Genomic DNA, 17,554 nt, shown 5'->3' on the forward strand with positions numbered 1-17,554 from the left:
AAAAGCGAAGAAAGGAAACATTGCAAATAATTTTCACCATTTAAAGATGAACTTTTCATTTAAAATGGTGATTTGCCACGTTCTGTGTGATTCCGACAGTAAGCACTTTTTAATGCTTTAAGTTAATTGAAAACTGGGCAGGGAAATACTGTCTATTATCTTTTCATAAAGATATTTTGTAAAAGCCGTGTTCACTGTTATTAGTGTCTACTGCTGATACTTCCAGTCCAGTTTATACTGCTTGGTCTGGATGATGAACTGAAAAGAGCCAGTTCCTGCTCAGAAAAGCTTGCAATCTGAAAAAGATAGGAAATAAAGGGGAAAAGGGTTACCAGATTTTGCAAAGTATTAGGAGGAGACACACTGAGTCAGGCCAAAAGTCTTTGCTAGAGCTGAAAGGAATTACCAAAGAAAGAGCGTAAGCACAAAGCAATCATGAAAGTGGTATGTTCCCAATCCAAATAATTTGCAGATTGGTGATCTCCTGAGCTAGACGTGATTTCTATGCATTCAATTGTCCTCAAAGAATTCCTCTAGCGTGAACTTGCCCAGTTTATGTGTGAAGTAATGTGAAATTTTAGTCTAACAACAAGGAGTTCCACAGCTATATTATGCCATGCTCAAATGATTGTTTTTTAAAATTTACTCCTTTTCTTCCTGTTCTGTAATTCACTTTGTGCACTTGAGCACTTTCACAGGGAGGTACCATACTGGAAATAGCTTAAAGCATGTATATTAAGATGCATTTTCTTCCTACTCACAGGGTGCAGAAGGACTTCAGGGTCATCCAGGAAAACGGGGTAAAAGAGGCCTTCCAGGATCACAAGGTGACCAGGGGCCAGTGGGAGAGGTTGGAGCCAAAGGACAAACTGTACGTAATCACAGCCCTTGAGGCAAAACAACTATTCCAAGAGTTACCAGCATGGAATAAGTGAGGATGCCTGCTTCTATTACAGGGAGAAGATGGAGATCAAGGTTTGATGGGGTTTCAAGGATTCCCAGGTCCAAAAGTATGTGTTTGTTCTTTTTTGTTAGATCTTAAGCCATTTACAGAGTGAAAATACTAGGGAAGAACAGATTTAATCAGCTTTAACAATAATTTGTTCAGAGTGTGTCTGAACTTGTTGGAACACTGTAGTCAGAGCTGTGTACTTCATGTCCAAATATGAATGTTCTGGGTCAGCGAGCTTGGTATTTTCACTGTTACAGCTCTTAGAAATTATCTTCCACTGCTTACAAGAGTTTAAAACAAGCTGATAGCTGATGTTTATGTTTGACTAAACTTTTCCTTTGTATTTTCAGGGTCCTGCAGGAGATGTTGGCTTAGTTGGAATTCTGGGCCCGAAAGGCCCAACAGGGCAAATTGTAAGTGTTTCACTCCATAAAGGACATTGTCAGGAAGGCTTACAGGTTTCACGCTGAAGGAATCCTCCTTTTTTGTATTAAAAGACCAGAACCCTCTACTCAAAACTTTCTCTCTTAGACTGTTTCCGCTAGAAGCCCTTTGCTTGGTCAGCCACAGTGGTGTGATTACAACGTGGGTGCAGGCACATAAGCAGAGCTGGGATCCCAGCTTTAAGGAAAAAAGCAGGTTCTGCTGATAATGACACTCTCCTTGTACAACTTTATCTACACAAGTTTCTTTATCACTGTCATTTATTTATTTCTCTTTCTTCTTACTGACCACAATGCTGATTGCATAACTGTCTAACGGGGAAGCAAAACAGAGTCAAACTTTGCCTACAGTGAAAGAGACCAGTACTTAGGCATTGAGAATTTCTAAGTAGTCTTTTTAAAATGTATTTCCTTTCTTTTTTCATAAGGTTACTAGTCTGCATTAGTTCATTCTGCATGACACCTTCAAGACCTTTGTACTTTCTTACAAAAAATGTGAAAGCATTGTATAGTATCTGGGAATGTGCATCCATCTTACTGCATCAAATGGGGGAAGTTTGCAGCGCAAGAAGACTTACTGGAAAGTTCTCTCACTGCTACCACTGACAGTTTAGTTAACCAGATGCAGAGCAAAGACTTTAGTGACCTTGTTCTAATAGCTGTTGGTTTGTTGTTTCTTTTTTAAAACATTCCTATACAACATAAACACTGGAAATGAGCTGTTTCACTCTAAATGAAACAGAATGGTAAAATCACATTGTAGCAGTATTTACCGGTAGTCTTACAAGAGTACTTGCAGTCAGTAACATGGCTTAAGATATTAGTGATTGTAGCTCAGTAAATAATTGGTCTTTGTTGGTCAGAATATTTAAGTTTCCACTTGTTGATTATATAGCAAAGAGCATTCACTGTTCAGAACAAGAATGTTGCCAAGATCTTTTGGATATTTACCAGTGCTGAGCAACTTGAAACAGGGATGTGTCATGAGGATTTTCTCCATTTTGAAAGCTCACTCATCTAATTTTTTGTTTGTTTGTTTACAGGGATATATTGGGCCTGTTGGTCAAGAAGGCATTGCAGGCCCAACTGGCAGGCCTGTGAGTTTCCCTTTTCTTTTGCATACTCTCATTATTCCACTTACCTTCATTTCTAATAATCTGTTTTATGGCTGTTCACTATCTTATTTTGCCATCTGCAAAGAGTAACTAACAGGACCATCTTTGTACTGTTACTATGCTGGCAAGTTAAAGTATATGTAATAGAAGCATCCGACACAAACAAGATGATGAAAAAATCATTGTAGTGGTATTGTGCTGAAGCACAGCATACAGAGGACATGGCTACAGTGGCAGCGAGCAGATCAAGGTGTACAACAACACATAAACTGTCACCTGATTGTCCTTACTCAGTCTTAAGTCTGCAGGAGTTCTAGAAAAATCTTCCTCTTGGCCTTTCTGATGGCCCTCAGTGCTCTCTAGGTTCCCTAAAGCAGGGGAGTTCTGCCCCCATCCCTGTTTTTATTCTGTCTCACTCTCCCTGTGCGTGGGACAGAGCAGCATTCTACAAGACCACCTGCAGATCCACAGGTTCTGCCTACCATGCCCAAGACACCCATCCCATCCATGGAAGATACATAATGTTTTTTTTTATACCTCCAAATTCCTGATCCATAGAACTTGGAGGCAATTTCAGGAGAATGTCTAAAAGTTGAAATAGTAATCCTCAAAATAACAGGTATATATAATATTCCTATTGGAAAGGAGCTCTGCGGAGAAGGACTTGAGTGTCTTGGTGGAGAACACGTTGGCCATGAACCAGCAGTGTGCCTTATGGCCAAGGAAGCCTCAGGTATCCTGGGGTGCATTAAAAAAGAGTGTGGCCAACAGTTTGAGAGAGGTGATCCTCCCCCTCTACTTTGCCCTGGTGAAGCTGCATCTGGAGGACTGTGTCAGTTTCTGGACTCCTCAGTTCAAGAAAGACAGGGAACTTTTGGAGTGTCCAGCAGAGGGCCATAAAGATGATGAGGAGTTTGGAGCATCTTCTTTACAGGGAAAGGCTGAGAGGGCTGGGGCTGTTCAACCCTGGACAAGAAGGGCTCTTATCAATGTTTAGAAGAATCTAAAGGTTGAGTGCCAAGTGGATGTGGCCAGGCTCTTTTCAGTGGTGCCCAATGGCAAAGCAAAGGGCAATGGGCACAAACTGGGACATAAGAAGTTCCATACATGAAGAAATGCTTCTTTATTTTGAGGGTGGTAGAGTGCTGGAACAGACTGCCTGGAGAGGTTTTGGAGCTTCCTTTTCTGGAAATATTCAAAACCAACCTGGATGCTTTCCTGTGCAACCTGCTGAAAGGATTCTGCTTTAGTTGGACTAGATGATCTCTTGAGGTCCCTTCCAACCATTACTATTCTGCAATTCCACTATAAAATTAATATATATGACTATTTAAAAGTAAAAATAAAAGGAGAAGGAATAATTCCTCTGATAACTAGACTTCTCTTTCCACCTGTTGGGAAAAAGGCAACACTTTAAGTCTTCCTGTATTCATTTCACAGTCACATGGAACAAAACAGTTCTATATAAATGTTCAAAGGTTTTAATAGACTTCATATTGAATGTAACACAGCATAAATGAAAAACTAGCTAAAAATGCCACAGAGACAGAAAACCAGTGTGTAATCTAGCTGTGAGAAAAGAGCTAACAAAAGTGGATGTGTAACCAATGGATTTCTTCGGTGGCAGAGGGCACCAGGTTTGGCTCCCAGTTCGTTAGATGGTGAAACACTTACCTCCCACTAAGATGGATCAGATTGGAGAGTACAGCCTCCTGAGAGGGAGAACACTGGCTGTTAAAATTACTGAGAAAAGAATGTGTCTGCAATCTGAAGAAAACAATCCATTTTTCAAATATAGGAATTACAAGCTGTTTTCAAACAATTTATCCTTCTAATAATGCAGAAAAATTAAAGCCCCAGAGCTGTAAATACTTCCACAGGTGGACTTTTCATGGGAGCTGTATGACTCTCTCTCACACTGATTTGCTGAAGTCCTAGAAGCTAGAAAGCATGCTGGCTTAACAACTTCTCTTTCTTACAGGGACCGAGAGGTGAGAAGGGCACAAGGGGTGAAATGGTAAGCTGAAACCACTTCTGTGCTTTCATTCACTTGGCTGTGTGAAAAGTATTGGTGTGTGATGCTGAGTGCTCTCCTGCCTGCTCTGCCAGCCGGAGGGCTCTGCTGTGCTGAGCAAAGCTCTGTCTTGAAGGCTGGGACCACAAGTCAAAAGCTCGACTTCTCCTTGTGCACGCAGGCTCCTGTTTCAAACAATATGGCTCGCAGTCATATAGCAGGCACATACCCCACATCTGTTATGGTTCAGATCTAAAAGCAAAATCTTCTGTTTGTTGTCAGCACTCCAGTGCCTCACAGCAGGGTGTGCATACAGCACCGCATTTGTGCCTGCATGCTCTTGTCTGGAGAGGGAGAAGCCAGAAGCAGGAGGCTGGTGTCCATGTACTCCATGCCAGCTGAGGATACAGCAGGCAGAGCTGATAGCTAATCAAGCTGTGCTTTCATTCTTCAATAAGAAGAGTACATTATTTTTTTGTCCAATATTAAATGTTTGGTTTTATTTAAAAATTGTGTTAGAGGTAGTAAAGCATCCAGCTAATGATGGCTACCTGAAAAGCCAGTGTAAATTTATCTTATTTACAGCAAACGTGAATGCAGTTTCAGTTGATACATATGGCATTAGTTTGTAACAATTGCTTCCTGTTCCTGTAACTGGCCAATGCAATATTTTTCCTTTCATCCCACCTCGCAAAGGTCATTTAGTTTCACATTTTAATGGATCTTGATTTTTATTATCCACCTACGTACGGTTCCAACCTAACTGCTTTATAAAGTTTTTGAAAAATAAATCATAAAAACTCAAATAATTAAGGTTTAGAATGAAGCTTTTCTGTATTTATCTCAAGAAGCTTTCCTCACTGATCCTAATGTGACGATTCCTATCTCATAGTAAGAAGAAACTAGGCTCTCAATTCTTTCTATTAACCATCTTAAATGTTTCTCATCTTTTATTTAAAGAATGCCTGTAACAGCATAGAGCTAGAAATGTGGGCACACGCAAACATATGCACAAAAAGCAGTGAAAAAACATCTTTTCCATTAGTGGTGCTGCTCCTTAAGAAATTATTACCTAAATTATGAATTCCTCTTTTAAGATTTTTTTTTCTGAACAAGGATGCTTAATTTTGAACTACACAAAGTGCAGCAGTTTTCAGTGTAAGGGCATATTTCCAACTGTTTTCATATATGAAGGAGATAAAGTGATTTGCATCCAACTGCATGTTCTGAGCTTGCATTTATACCTTCAAAACTGATATTGACATTCGTGCTAGAATCATGGAAATTTCAACTTCTCTGTAGGATTTTAAGTTTTAGTTAAAAATTTTTAGTCTGTCATGAATAGTGTTCAATACTAGAAAGAAATGTTCTCTCATCTTCTGAAAAACAGGAATATAAAACCATATCTCCTTGTTTAGTTAAAACTTCAGGTCCTGTAGGCTATTTCTAGAGAAAATTTGGTAGTCAGAAACAGAGGGTTCTTGGAATAAAATGAAAATTATTTTCCAATTCAAAATAATCATATTGCTGTCATTATAACATTGAGAAAGTCATGGAAAGCTTTATAGAATATTGTTTCAGAATTCTGACATTTCTTATTAACTTACCTAGTTTAAGATTACTGTTGGTTTTTGTTTTTGTTTTTAATTTCAGGGCATGTCATTAGTAATACAAAATAATAAAAAATTAGTAGATTATAATATAGAGTCATAGGATAATCCAGGTTGTTTGGACCATGAGATATTTCACGTCCAAAGCTTTGTTTAAAGAAGAATCAGCTTTGTGATCAGACTGCATCACTCAGACCTGTGTTCAGATGAGTCTTGATAACTTCCAGGAATGGAGATTGGATAATCTTTTGGGGCAAGTGTTCCAGCACTTGACTATCCTATGGTTAAAAGCAAAGTAAAATACGATAAAGCAGAGTCTGTAATTTTCTATTACAATCTTTTATCGTAGATTTACAGTCATTAACAACAGCTAATACGCTGTCTGGTATATCAGAGTACTATGTTTTTGTTATGATTTACACATTCTGAGATGCAATGGAATAATATCAAAATAGCAAAAGTAGTCATGGAAAGGTTACCATTTTGGGATACCAGTTTTTCTTTTTTAAATCATTTCAATTGATTTTAAATAAATATTTTACTTTGTTTCTTCAGAAGTTTCTGAAGGCATATAAAATATGGACATCCCTGGGGCTGGTCATGTTTTCAAAGTTAAACTTATCTATCAATGCATGTGAAATCAGTGTTAGAAGAAGGCTGGAGTTTTGCCCTTTGAACTTCTGTACTAGCATAGAGGGTGGTTAAAGAATTGAAGATCACACTAAAACTGACAGCTCTGTTATCTGCTTTTGTTATCAACTGCAATTATACTCAGTACACTGGAATTATACTAGAATCTTCTCACTTAAATTCTATTATGATCAAAAGGTAAATGAAGTGGATTTGTAAAGGTAATCCCCTACATTCCAATGAAACAATCTGCAATTAGCTTAATCCATAAAACATGTAGTTAAATCTTACTCTGCTGCTATGTAACGGAAAGAAATAATATAACATCTTTACAGGATTGTCAACACACTCTATACAGTTTGGCTACATTCTAAAGACTTTTAAAAGTAATTGATATAGATCTTCTAAGTTTTAATGTATTTGGGAAATGTAATATCCCCTCCAAAGATGTTTACTGCAGTTGACAAATTGCATTCAATTTTTATCTTTTTTCCCAGATTGGTTTTGTTGGCAAGGTGACAGTGAATCAATACAAGCCCCATTCCTCTTTTGCAAGATCCCTGACAAGCATTGGAACAGTGCAGTTGGGGATTTTTAAATATTCAGTTCTGTATCAGAAGCACCACAATTTTCATCTGTTCTAATCCCAGAACAAGTTTTAAAATTGTGACATATGTCAAGAATATAGAATATTAACTGAAGTATTCGGTCATCTGGAAAATTTCCTGGAATTTCTAAATCTCAACACCCAGAGAACAAAGGCATCTATTCATCAGAGAGCAGTGGTTACTTAGGGATGAACTGTTGGAGACTTTGTGCCTTGCTTGACCTGGTGTTTGCATAATCCAGTCCTGAACCAAGATAAACAAGTATGTCCTCACACCGTCAAATTTGTCTGTCCAAGGTTCTCTTTTGCACTTTCATTTCATACTAAAGATACTTCACCAAGCACAATCATAGAGACCAGCTGTGCATCCACATGCCACTGAATCCCACAGCAGTCCAACAGCACCTGAGCTGCTGATCTGATTGACTAAATGTGGAGGTCAGCTCTGTGATATTCCGTTTGTTTGTATCAGTCAAGGTCTACCACAAAATAGTGAAGTAGATATCACCTCTGCAAACTCCTCTCCCATCTGTTTTGTAATAAAAACAGAAATAAAAAATCTGTTTTGCAATAAAAATAATATGTCTCTTTCATAGTAACAGGATTTCAAAGGTAATTTCAAGCTGTGCAGTAATCAAAATCAGAGTAAAAAGGTGAGGTACTTGCCACAGGACCTGCAAGTGTTTTCTGTACTACTGCATATGCTAAAGTGACCCATCCTTTGAAATACATTTTCCAAAATTAATCATTAATGCCTTTATAAAATAACAGCAAACACTTACCTACAAAATGACTTAAGAGTCCCTTCTGTGGTTACAAGTGGATGAAACATAAATAGGATTGGGGTGCATCAGTTAAAAAAAAAATGACTTTTAGTCATTAAATTATGCTATTAAGTTTGTCTTTCTTAAGCGTTGGAAGATCATACCTCTAAATTCTCAGGAGCAGCTTATTTCAGTTCTCATACAGAACATGCATAAAGCATAAGTTTCAGCCCCTGGTTGGTATAGTTCTAGTGCTGGGAATGACATGACAGCAGCAGTGCAGCACCTGAACCCCTCTGGCATGAGAAGAGCAGGTGACGTGCAGGCACTCGTCACCTTGAGCAGCTGCAGAAGTCATCATAATCCCATCAGATACACTTCCAGGTGGCTGCTGTATGCTCTATCTTATGAGCATGTGTAGAAATAGTAAGAAATGCAGCTTCTATTGTCTCAATAAAGATGAATTTGGAGCCTAAATAAACTACTGCTGTTTGTTTTGAGGTCCTCTTTACTTAAATATGCATAAATCACAGAATTCTGTGATTCTGTGAAATCAGTGTAAGACTGAATTGATTATCTGAGCCTTTTCCAGCTGGACCAGCTGCAGCCCATGGTCAGCAGTTGTAGCTTGCAGTGACTCTCACAAGGATCTTGTGAAATCTCACAGCAGGAATACTTCTTATTGCTATGTTAAGTGTTGATACCTCCTTGGCTAGACTGACCTCACAATATTTACTGCATTACCATGTCAGATAAGATTATTTCTCTTTTGGCAGAAACAATTCTGGCACGACTATGGTGGCATATGAATGCTTTTGTTGGAACAGCTCATTGTGCTTGAATAATTGGTATACACAGCAGTAGCTAAGGAGCTCTTTGCTTAAAAAACTCAGGTTTTATGATTTTATTCATGCATAATGCAGATCTGCTCTGTGCCTCTCATTTCTCTCTTTTGCTTGTGTTGTATCACTGTCACCTACTCTTTTCCTTGTCACTGCTCTTGGTATTATGTTACAGCAGCTCCTAGAGGCTCTCAGTATATAGGGAATGGAGAAGGGAATTTAACAGAGATACAGGTATCATTCTGTCTCAGTGTGAATAGAAAGGCTCATTCATATGAGGAAGACTGTGTTTGGGAGGGTATGTATACAACCCTAAGTCAAAACTGAAGCTCAGGAACTATGAGCTAGGGCCAGGCAGCTGTCCTCCTTTCCTCCCCACCGTATTATCCTACATACTGAAATGATGGCCCTTGAGGTTCGGTGTATGGACATAATATCATTAATATAGAGGAAGCCTGCAATATTTCTGTTAAGCAATTAACCTAATGCATTCTACCTGAAAAGTATCACTGCTGGTAAATGGAGCTGACAAACGCCCTGGAGATATTTGTGGAGACAAGAAAATCAGTCACTTCTTTTTGACAGCCTATAACATTTTCACAACACTTTTATGCTAATTTGTCCACTATAGCATTTGTATCATCAATATGCACATAATGCTGGCACGTTGTATGATATGTTATGTAGTCATACTTTGAGTAAGAATGACTTTTATAGCAAATACAGTCTGATAAACAAGTTTTGGTAACTAGCCAACCAGCAATACTCAAAAGAGTATTTCACATTCACAGAGTGTGGTACTTTAAGAATATGAACAATTACACTTTTACTAAGGCCCATACCACAAACCTGTTGATTTCTCTGTATGTGTTGTGGCATTTGTGATTTAAAAAATACATAATTATAAGAGCAGAGATATTCAACTGTAACTGTTGCATTTTACCTCCATTTCTTCCAGGGACCCCAGGGACCTCAGGGCCAGACAGGGGCACCTGTAAGTGCATTGAAAAAAATGCCTGTGTTTTTGCATTGTGATTGCTTTCCATAAATGTGTGAAGAATCTAATACATAGTTTCTCTTATTTTCTAGGGGTCACCTGGGCCACCAGGACCAAGAGTAAGTACAGTAAATAACATGACTCCAATCCAGTCCTCAGACTCAGTATTTGAAGCATCCTAAATCTGCGATGGTGTACATAATCTGAGAACAGGGGCCAACCACAAGGCACAGTTGTTTGCGTGGCTTCCTTAATTTGTTAAAAATAAATAAACCTGGTGTCTGCTCTGCACATCTCACGAGGTGTAGAGAATGAAGATACCCAAGGGAATGACTTTCTGCTCTAAAGTCTGCATTTAGGTCAGACTAGGTATTTCATTTTTCTTTTATGCATCATGAAAACATCTTCAATTCTTAGCAGCACAGACCCTGCAGTTTCAGATCACCAGGCATTTTCAGAGCTCAGTTATGCTCCAGTCAATCTTTTTCACCTCAGTTCTCCTTTTCCTTCCTTGGCCAACAACCTGCAACTGTGGCAGTTCTGCAAGACAAAGTCTCCTCAGCAGGAGTGATGTTTTCAGTTGATAGAAGTCCTGCGATCTTTCCACCACAAAAGTCGGAAGAGAGAATATGGCATGAACTGCACCTATTTAACTGGATCAAACATTCTTTATATGCTAATCTTGAAAGACGTAGCACCTTTTCATACTTGTGCAGATTGGTTTTCTCAACCGTACAAATTAAATGGCTTGGAGAGATTAAGTTGAGGCACTGATCTGTAACTATTCCAGCTTCCAGGAATTTGATCATTAAAATGGGGATGGGGATGTGAATAAATATCAAATAATGCTTTCTCATGATGTAAGCTTGTTTTGTTTGGGGATGAAAGGGCAAATTTGGTTTGAAAAGTAAGCATTGTCTGCGAATTATTTTGTAAAATGGCAACATTATGATCATCTTTATGTTCCTACAACAATGCTCAGAATTTTTTCTCCTGAACTTTAGGATATTTCTGTTCACTTTTTATGTTCTAAAATATGTTTTCTGTTTTCAGAAACTTGTGGACATCAATGCTGCTGTTCAGGCTTTGATTGCATCAAATGCTGCATTGCAGATGGAGGTAATGTATTAAACTGTATTCACCTTGTCATACAGGATATGCAGTTATGCATAGGATGCTCCAAAAGTAATGCCTCCTATTCATTTCCTTGGAAATTCCAACACATACAAAGAGCGTAGTGATTCTATTTGACAGACCAAATTCTCGGTTACTTAGTATTACTTTTTAACATCATCACAACCATTAGTTGATTTGCGTGGATGAGCTGATTTCACTCTTCATTTATGGTGTGACAGCTGTGTGTAACTGTCTGGAAAATGGCTTGTCTTTCACACTGCTGTTACCATTTCTGAAACACGCCACTGCCTCATGGTGCTGACATTCATTGTTTGATCTCCTTAAATGTTCAGCAAGTGGTGATGAGTGTCAGTGGGTGCCATCTTTTCCTGAGGGAGGAATTCAGTGACACCTCTTTTCTTTATCCGCACTTCCACGTCAGACTCCAAGTTGTCAGACTGCCCCTCTGCTGCCATTTGTCACACAGCAACAACATGTAATGGGATATTGGTGGGAAGGTTCAACCTCTACTGCCATGCCACCAACATCTACCCCTGGTGTCATGGGCCAACATAATAAAATAGAAAGAATTACTTTTGGAGCAGCACTAGTACAAACAGTATTTGAGGACAGAACAGGGCTTCTCTGAAGGAACTTAAATTTAAAACAAATCACAGACTGCAAGTAATTACTGAAAAATATAGTTAAATAAGCAAAGATACGTAAGATACCATTTAAATGAAATTGAGGAAAACAGCAGCATTTCTACCTTTTTATCACAATTAACAGAGACTAAAATGTATCAGCTACCACAGATAGGGGACCATAATTGTTCAGCTACAGATAATAGTGACATTTTGCCTGAATCCAAAAAGTACTGACACACATACTTAACTGTATGCAGGAGTGTGGTCTCACTGATAGCAAGAAAACTCCTCACATGTGTGAAGTTGAAAGCATTTTCATGTATTCTCTAAATTAAGTCTAAGAACAGATTTCACTGTAAACACTACGTTTGCTGTAAAAATGACTAACTTTTTTCCTTTTTTCTTTTTCTCCCATATCCAATATTTCTGTCAACATGTCATACTGATATATTTGCATGATCTTAAACTGTAACTGTACTTAACTGTTCTTAAACTGTTATTGTCTGTAACTTCACTGGCTCTGATAATTTCAATGAAATGCACTAATTTTCTTTATTGGGATGTGTTATTCCCAACCTGTTTCATATGGCTGATCTCATGTATTATAAATGTTTCTGTCTGGCTCTTCAATGGCCACTGGATGTTTACTGCATGTACTGCTGTCGTCTTTCTTCTCCATGGTAACACATTTGCTAACGGCCCCTGGCAGAGATACCAGAATACTGAAGTAACTTTACTGGATCACAGCACAGAGATATACAAAACACTGCACTACCTTAGCAATTTACTGCACAGCATCAAGAACCCCCTTGGCACACGGGATAACCCAGCACGCATCTGCAGGGACTTGCTCAGCTGTGAGCGCAAAGTGTCCGACGGTGAGTGTCTGCTTTCCTCAGAGCTTCAACCTGGCACAGCTCTGAGCTGGTTGCTTCCAAGTGACACTTCCTATGTCCTTATTCTAGTGTACAGATTTGTCTTTATTAGATTCTGTTGCAGTTTGTCACAGCTATCTTTATTTTATCTTTTGTGTATGATAAAATTTCTGGATTTTAACATATGTAGCTAGCTAGTATTAAAAAGATATCAGAGATGATATATAGAAGTAAAGATGTGGCCAGAAATTTTCAAACTGAATTCCATTTTGCGATAAAAAGTTTCCCAAATATTTATAGTCAGTTAGAAATGATTTTTGTGTGGATCAGATTCTAGATTGCTAATAAGAAAATTGTGTACCACAGCCCACCACAAACAGATAAACAGGCAGCAGCTGATATTTTAGCAGGTGTCAAATTAATGGTTCAAACTAAAATAATTATTTGAATGTGTAATGTCAATACCGTGACATGACTTACTTTCTGAGCAGCTAATAGACTTGCTCAGCATCCATTGTTAATAGAATTATGGAAGTGGAAAGACTTCCATGTTGCCTTTCATCCATTTCCCAGTGAAGCTATGGTAATAACAAATTTAATACTTGCCAAGAATTGTGAATATTTTAGTAAACTGCTTAGTAATGATTATATTTTGATTTCATTTTCTCTCTGGGATTCTACACTAATAGGAAAGTACTGGATTGACCCCAACATTGGCTGTCCTTCTGATGCCATTGAAGTTTTCTGCAACTTCACTGCGGGTGGTCAGACATGTTTAACACCACCATCTGTGACAAAGGTATGCATGGTGTCCTGAGGGAGTCATTCTGCAGCAGAGCTTTGAACAAGTAGCTGCTTATTTACTGACCTCAAGAGAGTTGTGAGATTTCAGGGGAATAGGGGAGCGAGGGTGTTGTGTGCAGCTTTGGGAAGGACACTTCATATGTTCTGATCAGGAAGTTACAGAACATCTAGAGACAGTATGTTACTGTGTCTGTCACTTTCTCCATTTACTCATCTTCCACGCACATGACATTCTTTCATTTGGCTTTATACCTTTCTAAACAAGCCATAGAAATAAGCCTGAAATGCTTCTACATTACTCATTAGTAACTCATCTCTGAGGGCAGCTAAGGGTGTATTTGTCACTACTTCTCAACACCTGGCTACTGCTGAATGCCTTGTTAGGTAAAGGTTGCTTTCTTTTATGTCATTAGTGTGTGCTCCTCAGTACACATAGTCATTAAACCACTGTGAGTAGTGAAGATGTTATATATATGGTGGTCTGCACATACAGTTTAGCCACCAAAGAACATCAGGAATAACTCACATATGCATTCCTGCATTAGTAAGGACCCTGAACATGGTCTACTCTTGGAGAAATTCTTGTTGAGTAATGAGCAGCTGAATTTTCTGTCTAAAATTAAACCATGCTTATGATTTTCAGTCTATTAACAGAAGGTAGATATTGACAGGCAGAATCTATGCTCTAAGACTAATTAGCAGAATGGTGCAACTGCAACTGAAACACTGCTGCCGCTGTTAGCTTTGTTTGAATCACAGGATCCTTTGCTTCACTTTCCTGATTTTAAAAATAATGTTTTCTGCCCAGCTGTGTTCCAAGAGCACTCGTGGGCATTAGTAAATGTTTCTTTTAAGCTTTGAAAATGACCTAGAAAGTTTCTGTTTGAAGTAATCACTATAATAGAACCGAATTGCTCTCCTAAAGAATACAAATCGTGCTTTTCAGCACCGATCCCAATGCATAAACATTCATGCATGCTCCCATATAACTGTATAAACAGTGCACCCACCTGTGCATGCCGTTTGGTGTTGCTGTGACCATTCAGTGTGTCAAGTATAACAGCAAATTTCTTTTGGAACTTAGCTGGAGTTTGGCATTGGAAAAGTGCAGATGAACTTTCTTCATTTACTGAGCTCAGAAGCAACACACAGTATCACAGTTCACTGTCTGAACACACCGATGTGGGGATTAAGTGAGGCAGGAGGCCAGAAGACATCTCTTAGCTTCAAAGGTTGGAATGGACAAGTGTTTAAAGCCAATTCACTACTTGAACCGAAGGTGCTTGTGGATGAATGCATGGTAAGTGCTTTTTAGCATTGTGATACTGCATGGAAGAAATGGCATTTGTTGAGTTACTCGGTTTCTTTACAAGCTGCTAGAAGAAGAAATGCTTACTTACACTTCTCTCACCCTTTAAGCACAGCCTCCATTTGTGTTTTGAATCTCATTTTTGATGTGAATTTAATATTCCGCCTCTGTGTGTTGCAGATTCAGGATGGCAGCTGGCACAAGACACAGTTCTTTTTTCACACTCAGGACACCAATCAGCTTCCGGTTGTTCAAGTTCATACGCTTCCTCATCTCACACCAGGACAGCAGCACTTCATAGAAAGTGGCTTGGTGTGCTTCCTTTGAGTTTTGTGTCCTGGTTCCTTTGCATCAGTGCAGGACTGCTGCGGAGTGAGTGTGAGAGTAATGAATGAGGCAAAATTGCTCTCAAACTGAAGAATCGCTTTAAACACTGCTGGTTAAAGAACCTCAGGAAGAAGGAGAAATGGCATTTAAAAACAAAGAAAAGAAAGAAAAGACTACAATTTTCCTAAAGTATTTAAATCTCTTTTTAATACTGGTTGGTGCTTTCTTGCATAATTTCCTGGAACTGAATATCTGAGCATGGAATTTTTCAGGACCTCTGGTGTTCTTGACAATCTGTATGACAGCACTGCAAAAGAACACTCTGAGGAAAGCTGGAGACATACAATACCATGGAGCAATACTGGCTAATGCTCCTAAATGTGCAATAGCTATATCTGAAAAGTGAACTATGCCACAATACAATAAGTCATCTTTTTCTCGGTTCTATAGCAGTCCTTTGTGGACACACACATCTTAACAGATGACACACTACCTCTTACATGTTCCCTGTCTGTGTTGCCTTGGTGCTCTTTGTAACACAAGGTGCTGGTGGCCTTAACAGAGATTATGTGAGTCCATTTTTATCTTTCAGACTGTATGTGCCGGTTACATCAGGATCTGTCTCTGTTATCAAGGTACTTATTTTAAATCATTGGTCACATATTTCACTACAACTAACCCATTATTTATGTGGATTTCTTGTTTAAAATATTTTTGCGTACTGTTGTGGAAATGGCATATAAGACAGCACATTGTATATAATGCATATAGTCAAAACAGTTAGCTTTACAGCCATTGAAAACAACAGCCCGTTGTAGAAGAGCTACCTACAGTAGTTTTCAGTTTTTTCAGTTAACTTTTTTTGAATGACAAAGGCATCTTAAGATGATATACTGTGTATATATTTGTAACTCATTAAATCTCCTACAGCATGTCTTTTGAAAGCGGGCTGTTAAGTTATAATCAGCATTTCATCCACTTAGTCGTCATTTTTTTTGTAATATTATTAGATCATTTCAGTTTCCTTAAATTAAACCTAAAATGCTCAATCATCTTCTTTTGTTTAAAACAAACAAAACAATTTTACAATTAAGAAAAACACTCTTTATAAAGATATCCCTCAACATATTACCAATCAAAAACCTGCTGAATAATTCATGAAGATGGTGCCAAACCACACTGGGGACTGAGAAGCATTCAAACAACTTGTTTAACTGACTTGACCCATAGGAAATCATACTGAAAATATAATAAAATAAGATTCCACACTACCACTTTGTCTTTATTATTCTGTCTCGTGCTGTGTAGTTCATTCTCAGCAATGAGGAAAGGTACTTTTCAGATGGCCGTGCTTCATTTACCAAGGGCAGACAAGCAGTTGTTGTGCCATGGAGTATTGCAAGAGTGACAGTAGTCAGTTCTACACAGTAAGGTAGATAGATGCCCTGTGTTTTCTGTTAGACCATCAGGTTTTTCCCCCATTGAAGAAATCTGACCAAAGACAAATGAAGATTATAGAATAATATAAGCTCAGAGAACGTTTCTTTCTCTGTTGTTTTTCACGTTCCCATGGTTGTTACTCTCTGATAGCACCACTGATGTTTGCTCTTAGTTTGGCTCTGGAGCTGACATTGTGATAAATGGGTTTATTGATTTATTTATTTCTAAGAATGTCATCTCTTAGAAAGTGCTCTGCTTCACGGGTGTTTTTCAGTCCCGTGGCCTTTCTTTTGGAAACCTTTCTTTTGGAAATTCTTTATAGCCCATGTTTATGGTTGTTTGTTAGACAGCTTTTAAGAGAAAACAAAACAAAACAATTTTAAAAACAAGCAGCTTAAAGTATTATTGCAGTTATGATAAAAACGCAACTGCCACGCAGACAGCATGATAAGTTGGGGCTGGGACACACACAGGCAGCACTGTGCCTCGGCGCCAGAAGCAGCAGAATCCTTTCATCTCTTTCCTTCACGGTTGTTCTTTGTAGTTAAAAACCTGCAACCAAAGCAGGAGGAAGCGGAGCTGGAAAGGGGAAGGAGGTACGGCCCGGCTCCGCAGGGCGGGAGGGAGAGCGGTGTGCCGCCAGGGGGCGCCGCCGCCCAGGAAACGCCGCGGTCGGGCCCGCCCCGAGCCAGCCGCGTCGGGCGGCACGTGGGGGCGGTGCGGCGCAGCCATGGCGGGGCAGGGCGGCGGCGAGAGCCCGCAGCGTGCGGCTGGCGGGCGGAAGATGGCTCTGCAGAGGTGCGGGCGCGGGCGGGGTGTGGAAACGCGGCCCGCAGGGCGCTCCGCGGGTTGCGGCCCGGCTCGGGGGCGCCTCCGCCGGGATCTGGGAAAACGGGGCCGCCGAAGCGAGAGGCTGCGGCCCGCGCTCCTCGGTGTGGGTCCGAGCGTGCCACGTGCGGCAGCTCGTTTCGTCTGTGTGCGGGATGGGTCTGGAAACGGGGGGTGGCCTGCGGGAGCGGCGTCGGCTTTCCTTGCGCGGCGCGGGTGTGTAGCAAAGGGGCG

At 39.6% G+C, this 17,554-nt stretch overlaps 2 protein-coding genes across 4 annotated transcripts in view; both read left to right on the forward strand.

The window, feature by feature from the left end:
• COL24A1 (collagen type XXIV alpha 1 chain) overlaps nt 1–16,323 on the forward strand; it is a 116,592-nt gene extending 100,269 nt beyond the window's left edge. For all 3 annotated transcript variants that reach the window (XM_042819281.1, XM_042819283.1, XM_042819282.1), the window contains 12 exons: nt 764–871; nt 957–1,010; nt 1,303–1,365; nt 2,439–2,492; nt 4,492–4,527; nt 9,936–9,971; nt 10,067–10,093; nt 11,028–11,093; nt 12,447–12,615; nt 13,302–13,411; nt 14,501–14,716; nt 14,906–16,323. In XM_042819281.1, coding sequence (XP_042675215.1) covers nt 764–871; nt 957–1,010; nt 1,303–1,365; nt 2,439–2,492; nt 4,492–4,527; nt 9,936–9,971; nt 10,067–10,093; nt 11,028–11,093; nt 12,447–12,615; nt 13,302–13,411; nt 14,501–14,716; nt 14,906–15,052 — 1,086 coding nt within the window. In that variant the 3' untranslated portion in view covers nt 15,053–16,323. The remainder of the gene's footprint in view (nt 1–763; nt 872–956; nt 1,011–1,302; nt 1,366–2,438; nt 2,493–4,491; nt 4,528–9,935; nt 9,972–10,066; nt 10,094–11,027; nt 11,094–12,446; nt 12,616–13,301; nt 13,412–14,500; nt 14,717–14,905) is intronic.
• An 898-nt stretch (nt 16,324–17,221) lies between these two features.
• ZNHIT6 (zinc finger HIT-type containing 6) overlaps nt 17,222–17,554 on the forward strand; it is a 28,328-nt gene continuing 27,995 nt past the window's right edge. Inside the window, exon 1 of the mRNA XM_042819968.1 lies at nt 17,222–17,290. Within this exon, the coding sequence (XP_042675902.1) occupies nt 17,223–17,290 (68 nt within the window). The 5' untranslated portion in view covers nt 17,222. The remainder of the gene's footprint in view (nt 17,291–17,554) is intronic.

This window comes from Centrocercus urophasianus, unplaced genomic scaffold, assembly GCF_019232065.1.
Source record: "Centrocercus urophasianus isolate 14NV4802_14NV808 unplaced genomic scaffold, USGS_Curo_1.0 seq_18, whole genome shotgun sequence".
NCBI lineage: Eukaryota > Metazoa > Chordata > Aves > Galliformes > Phasianidae > Centrocercus > Centrocercus urophasianus.